The sequence below is a fragment of the Nuphar pumila genome, chromosome 5 (genome assembly GCF_984573655.1).
Source record: "Nuphar pumila chromosome 5, dmNupPumi1.hap1.1, whole genome shotgun sequence".
NCBI lineage: Eukaryota > Viridiplantae > Streptophyta > Magnoliopsida > Nymphaeales > Nymphaeaceae > Nuphar > Nuphar pumila.
This window is the reverse complement of record NC_143253.1, coordinates 125,533,460-125,540,826: the sequence shown is the minus strand read 5'-3', so window position 1 is coordinate 125,540,826 and position 7,367 is coordinate 125,533,460. Positions and strand designations below refer to the sequence as shown.

The 7,367-nt window shown below is 35.2% G+C and overlaps 1 protein-coding gene across 1 annotated transcript; it reads left to right on the top strand.

Moving 5' to 3' along the window:
* The first annotated feature begins 3,635 nt into the window (after positions 1-3,635).
* On the top strand, positions 3,636-7,155 carry LOC149838565 (uncharacterized). Its single transcript, XM_090007734.1, has 2 exons — positions 3,636-6,359; positions 6,626-7,155. Exons 1-2 carry the CDS (start codon positions 3,689-3,691, stop codon positions 7,021-7,023), a joined length of 3,069 nt encoding a protein of 1,022 aa, XP_089863860.1. The 5' UTR covers positions 3,636-3,688; the 3' UTR covers positions 7,024-7,155.
* The last annotated feature ends 212 nt before the right edge of the window (positions 7,156-7,367 follow it).

Here is a 7,367-nt window from a genome sequence, read left to right as displayed (position 1 = left end):
AATTAGACAAATAGTTGCTTCATTAAACAATTTTTTATGGTTTTTTGTATTTTTTCATATTAAGCATGTTTATCCAATGTTAGTTTTTATTTTTCTAAAAAATAACAAATTTTGTTGAGAATTCTCGATTAAGGTGTCCTATATTATTTCCTATTAAACAATACATTATTTAAGATTCTTTTTAGGGTATTACTAATTAAGCAATTTTTTATGAATTAAAAGATTCTTTTTAGGGTATTATTAACTTTTTTATATGAAGTTTGTTTTTTGTTTTTAAAGCAACATTTTTTTTTGACAATTCTTGATTTAGAAGTTTTATATTATTTTCAAATATTTTCTCTAGACCATTCTTCTTTTTCTAAATATTTATTTAAGAAAGCTTGTTTTATTGATCGATTAGTTAAAACATTTTCACAAATTGCATGATTACACAAAATAATTTATTTGATTAATTAGACAAATAGTTGCTTCATTAAACAATTTTTTATGGTTTTTTGTATTTTTTCATATTAAGCATGTTTATCCAATGTTAGTTTTTATTTTTCTAAAAAATAACAAATTTTGTTGAGAATTCTCGATTAAGGTGTCCTATATTATTTCCTATTAAACAATACATTATTTAAGATTCTTTTTAGGGTATTACTAATTAAGCAATTTTTTATGAATTAAAAGATTCATTTTAGGGTATTATTAACTTTTTTATATGAAGTTTGTTTTTTATTTTTAAAACAACATTTTTTTTTTTGACAATTCTTGATTTAGAAGTTTTATATTATTTTCCAATATTTTCTCTAGACCATTCTTCTTTTTCTAAATATTTATTTAAGAAAGCTTGTTTTATTGATCGATTAGTTAAAACATTTTCACAGATTGCATGATTACACAAAATAATTTATTTGATTAATTAGACAAATAGTTGCTTCATTAAACCATTTTTTATGGTTTTTGTATTTTTTCATATTAAGCATGTTTATCCAATGTTAGTTTTTTTTTTCTAAAAAATAACAAATTTTGTTGAGAATTCTTGATTAAGGTGTCCTATATTATTTCCTATTAAACAAATACATTATTTAAGAAAACTTGCTTAGTTGATTGGGTTAATTAAAATAGTTTGCTTGATTACGTAAAATTGTTTGTTTAATTAAACAAAATATCTATTAATTGATTAAATAAAATAATTTTTTTATTAATTAAAAGTTATTGTTCTCAATTAGGAAAATTATTAATTATAAAAAATTTAAGTCTCCAATATTGGTGGTGCCGACCAATTGGCCAATACTCATGGCTCCATGATTGTTATTAAGTTTGTTTCTACAATATTACTGAACATTGATTTTATTCCTACAATATTAGCTCTTTATTTTCTAAATTAAGATTCTTTTTAGGGTATTTTTAACTTTTTTATGTGAAGTTTGTTTGTATAATGTTAGTTTTTTATTTTTAAAACAACTATTTTCTTTGACAATTCTTGATTTAGAAGTTTTATATTATTTTCAAATGTTTTCTCTACACCATTCTTCTTCTTCTAAATATTTATCTAAGAAAGCTTGCTTTATTGATAGATTATTGTTTCTACAATATTGGCTCATATTAAGTTTGTATCTTTAATTCTTTAATTTTTTAATTAATTTTGTTTCCAAAATATTGGCCTTTTTTCATATTAACATTGTTTCTATACTATTAGTTCTTTATTGTAAATAGTTTAAGATTTCTTAACAATTCTTGACTAAGATGTTTTATATTATTTTCAAATATTTTTTTAGACCATCCTTTTCTTTTTATTTTGATTAATTGATTGGATTAATTAATCTTCTTATAGTTTATTTGATCCAAAAATTCAATTAATTAATGGAGTATGATTGTTTGATTAATTAAACAAAAAAAATATTTAGAAAACAAAAAGGATTATTTGAATTATGAATTTTGAGTCTCGATTACAAAAAAATATATGTTGGAAAAATTTTGAGTCTCAAATAGTGATCATGGATTATTATTCTTGTACAATTAAGTTTGTTTTTTAATATTACTTTATATTAAGAATGTTTTTTTAAATAGTAGTATTTTATTCTCATTAAGCTTGTTTATACAATATTAGTTCTTCATTTTTAAATAAACTAAAATTTTCTTGACAAACGCCAGAGTTGTTAAGGTTTGATATGGTTAGACGCATGTCAGTAATCTTTATAAAAAAATTATGTTCACTAAATGCTATAAACTTAAGTTGTTACTTTTGTCTAAGCATTTTGCTAAAACAGCCCAACGGTCTGGCAGGTTGCACCTTCAAAACGCATAGAGACCATTCTGAATTGGGATAAATTCAATCGGCTATTAGCTCATGGCTTCGGATTCGGATATTTAAATTGGGATATCCGCATTATGATGAAGTTAAGAACCCACTTTCAAAATGTAAGGATATGGATATAGGAAAATTTAACTGCCCATATTGATGCTTATTATCCGGTGGGATATTTATTTAAAACCGAATCCGATCGGATGTCATTTCTTAAAACCGAATCCGATCCGATTTCTTAATCGGATGTTAATTTTTTTCCGACTTATTTAAAGCAGTTCGGTCGGATATATATCCGATCCATTGACATCCATAACAGAGGTTGTATTGAATGATATTTAGGACGTGTTTGAGTGGTGGAGGAGAAGGTGACTCGGTGCGTTGCAGCGACCTTCTCCTCCTGTCCCTCCGTCGCACCCTCAGAAAATTGGGAAAAAATGTGTCTGTATCAGACTTCCTCGACCATTCCAACACGGAAGCAGATCAGGTCATGCTGAAGATGAGCGTTTTTGCTCATGCCGACATCGTGGCCGTCTGTTTGCATTTTGGATGAATGCCACGTGGTTTTGTTGACTTTTGACCTTTTTAAAATGCAAATCGAATGGCCACGATGTGGGCATGAGCAAAAACGCTCATCTTCAGCATGACCTGATCTGCTTCCTTCAAACACGGCCTTCTGACACTGACGTGATATTAACTTGAATGAGAAGGTAAGGTATGTATCGACCATTCAAACACGGCCTTCTGACACGGACGTGATATTAATAGCATTCATTGCAAGGTCCTTCAGCTGAAAAAGGAAGTATACCTGAATTTCCAATTTGAGTGAACTACCATTAGAATTCGAAATTATGACCGAGCCCGCACCAGCAATGTCTTCCATAATTTCATTGAAGTGATTGGCTGGTGGCAAGTTTGACCTGGTCCATTTTAGATGTATCAACCATCAGGGTCTCCCTTTAACTACTGACTGCCAAGTGGTGAAGCCAGTATGGCCGATTGAGGGAGCATCCAGGAAATCAACCAAACCAAATTCACATCTGATCAATAATTGGATGAGGACATGTATAAGGGTTTTCTTTACCAAATCCGATAAATCTAGTAAATATCCATTTTTTACCAACATCTGAAACCGATTACATGTAAAAATTGGGATCCAGTTTAGTATTTTTTTTATATTCATTTCAAATCCGTATCCAAGTCAAATTAACCAATATCTGAATATCATAAAAGCCATATCCGATCAGAATATGACACGTTGACATCCCGTATACATATTTGTTAATTTGCGTGAGTGCTTAATTTAAAAAACCTTTAAAAAAGAGGTAAGAAAGTATCTGAGTTTGACGGTTACAGGCAAACTGAGGTTACATATATGCTCCTCGAGAGTGTATATCCATGCAAGACACCATGGGTGTCGACATTGGTGCATCATCGTTTTTTGTATCCATTGTTTGTTGCATGGCATACGTCGCTTCTGGTTCTGGAAATGGAGCATCTGTCGATCCTCCCCGCCTGTCAAACGCAACTGATTTGGCAGCGTTACTTTCATTCAAGTCATGCATCACTCAAGACCCTCATGACGTATTGAGCAGTTGGGAGCCCACTTCTTCCAATTACACCTCCTTCTGCAGCTGGTATGGCGTCACTTGCAGCCGTAGGAGGCAGAGAGTCACAGCCTTGCAGCTCAACAGCTCTGACTTGGCCGGTACATTATCCCCACACCTCTCCAACCTCTCTTTCCTAGTGCTTCTAAACCTCACCTTCAACTCCTTCTACGGCAAACTGCCCCAAGAGTTCAGCCGACTACCTCGGTTGAAGGTGCTCTATCTAAGCGCAAACCAGTTGGAAGGAACAATTCCTCCAAGTTTAAGTCATTGCCAACACCTTGAAATATTGTCCCTAGCCTACAACAAGTTTAGTGGGACCATACCCAGAGAACTTTCAGATTTATCAAGATTGAGAGGGTTGTTGCTTGGCGTAAACCAGCTTATAGGTAGCATTCCACCTGCTTTGGGAAACCTCTCAAGATTGATAGCACTTGAGCTGGGATGGAATCATCTTGGGGGAAGCATACCATATGACTTGGGGCAACTCACCGGTCTAAATGACCTTAGCTTGCAAGTTAACAACCTAACGGGCTCGATCCCAATTTCCATCTATAACTTGTCTTCTCTCCAAATATTTAACCTGGTTAGCAATAACTTGAGTGGGTATATCCCGACGTATATAGGTTCTGCATTTCCAAATCTTAGGAAACTCTACCTGGGTGGCAATCAATTCACTGGTCTCATCCCAGCCTCTCTGTCAAATGCTTCAGCACTGGAATTGCTTGAGCTTTCCCAAAACAACCTTGAAGGGTCTATACCTATGGAACTAGGGCGACTGTCCCAACTTAGCTTACTAAGTCTACACAAGAATCAACTAGTTAACACGCCAAACTCAATTGAACTAGCCTTCCTCACGGCCTTGGCAAATTGTAGCCAATTGAATTGGCTGAGTTTACATGACAACCCAGCACTCGAAGGAATTATACCTCGATCCGTTGGATTGCTGTCCAGCAACCTGCAACTGTTTGATGCAGGCTCATGCCAAATCTATGGAAGCATTCCTCATGAGGTTGGAAACCTCACCTACTTAACCAGGTTGAGGTTAATTGGGAATTTGCTGAGCGGAGAAATTCCACCATCCATAGGGAAGTTGAGGAAGCTTCAATTGCTGGATCTTTCAGGAAACAATTTATCAGGACCCCTTCCATCTGAGTTCTATAAAATCCAGTCCATGGAATACCTTTACCTTGGTAATAACGTGATATCTGGTTCCCTTGACGAATCCATTGGGAACATGACCAACTTGCAAAATATTACTCTATCCTTTAACAGGATACAGTCGGCTATACCCCAAAGCTTTTGGAGCATTACAGGCCTATTAAGTGCGGACATGTCCAATAACAACCTGAGTGGATCTCTTCCAATAGAAGTGGGGAACCTAAAACAGCTACATGATTTGGATCTCTCTGGAAATCGAATGTCAAGAAGCCTGCCTGATTCTTTTGCTGATCTCCAAATGCTTGTCAGCCTAAACTTGTCCAGAAATTACTTTGATGGACTGATTCCTGAATCATTTGGCAAGTTGATAAGCTTAGAGTCCCTTGATCTTTCGTTTAACACATTAGTTGGTGCTATCCCAAAATCTTTAGAAAAGCTTCAATATCTAACTTATTTGAATATATCTTACAATAGATTAGAAGGAGAAATTCCCAATGGTGGAGTCTTCGGAAACCTCTCGGCCGAGTCATTTTTAGGAAACCATGCTCTTTGTGGGGCAAAGAGATTTAAAGTGCCTGCTTGTGCAGCTAATGCTACGAGGAAACCAAACCGAAGCCTTGTTCATAAGCACAAGATCATTGTAGTCATTTTGGTAATTCTGTTTTGCATCATATGCACTCTTTCTGTCGTCATACTTCATCAGAAGAGGAGAACGAAGCAGCCTCCTCTTGATGAACCATTGGGCCCAACACATAAAAGGATTTCATATTATGAGCTTGCTCGAGCAACTAATAACTTCAGTGAAGCCAACCTGCTTGGAGTTGGTAGTTTTGGTTCAGTTTACAAAGGAGTACTAGTTGATAGAACTCCAGTGGCTGCAAAGGTTATCAACCTCCAATCTGAGAGAGCATGCAAAACTTTCGATGTGGAGTGCAATATATTGCGCAGAATCAGGCATAGAAACCTTGTCAAAATTATCACTTCTTGCTCCAACCATGATTTTCGGTCACTAGTCCTTCAGTTTATGCCCAACGGCAGCCTAGATCGATGGTTGCATTCTGCAGGCAGTTTCTTGAATATTCATCAGAGGCTTTGCATAATGATCGATGTGGCATGTGCTATGGAGTATCTCCACCATGGTTACACAGAACCAATTGTGCACTTTGATTTGAAGCCAAATAATGTACTCTTAGATGATGACATGACCGCACATGTTAGTGACTTTGGCATTTCCAAGGTACTGGTTGACAACACTTCTACTCTAACTGGCACAATTGGCACAATTGGATATGTTGCACCAGGTAAGATTTCTCATGCCTTGCTGAGGGATCTTAGTTTCTCATTACATATTACAAAATGCTTATGGAAGAAATTGTAAGTGCGACAAAATAAAAGAAAAAGGGAAAAATGATGTACTGAAGAGGCCATTTATTTTGCTAGTCAGTAACTTGAAGGCCTAAATATAACAAATTACATGATGGTCTTTTTCATGATTCTTGAAATTTTATTACTTAGATTTTCCATTTTCACTTTGTTTTTTTGTGTATGTGTGTGGTGTGTGTGACAGAATCTGGCTTAACTGGGAAGGTTTCCATCAAAAGTGATGTGTATAGCTATGGGATAATGCTGTTGGAGACGTTCACTGGAAAAAAACCCACAGATCCAATGTTCGTAGGGAGCTCAACCTTGAGAAGTTGGGTTGAACAGTCGTTTCCTGATGCAATAGCCAATGTGGTGGACAACCGCCTGATAGAGGAGCCGCTTAGTGATGATACAAATGATAGGCAGCTGCACCCAAGTTCTGAGCTTAGCAAGAAGCTTCAGTTGGTTGCATCAATTGCAGAAGTGGGTCTGGCTTGCTCCATGGAATCTCCGGAAGAAAGGATGGACATGACAAGTGTAGTTGCAAGGTTGAAGAAGATAAGAAATGATTTTAGTTGTCAAGGTTCCTATGGTTTTAACTAAAGTCAAGTATTGGGTGAGAACGGTTTTATAAGTTGCAATATTAGGGGTTAATTGGTTGTATGCACTATGCAGTGCTCGTTTTTCTGTAATATTAATATAGTTACAGTTTTTTTGGAAAATAGTCCTGCCCTATGAGTTACATTGCTAAATGTGCCTCCACTGCCGTTATTTTGCACATCGGACATGCGTTAAACTAACTATAGTCAATCTTTGTTTATGGTTAAATAAAAAAAAGGGGCTGTCATATATGACATTGTTTCTCAAATTAATGGATTTTTTTTTTTGAGAACGAGGTGAGCCCCACCACCATGCTTTACGAGGACAACACTATAGGAAAGCTCAAG

Coding starts and splice junctions, on each gene's coding strand:
- LOC149838565 (XM_090007734.1), top strand. CDS start 3,689: ATGCAAGACACCATGGGTGTCGACATTGGTGCATCATCGTTTTTTGTA. Junction 6,360..6,625: donor AATTGGATATGTTGCACCAG/GTAAGATTTCTC, acceptor TGTGTGTGACAG/AATCTGGCTTAACTGGGAAG.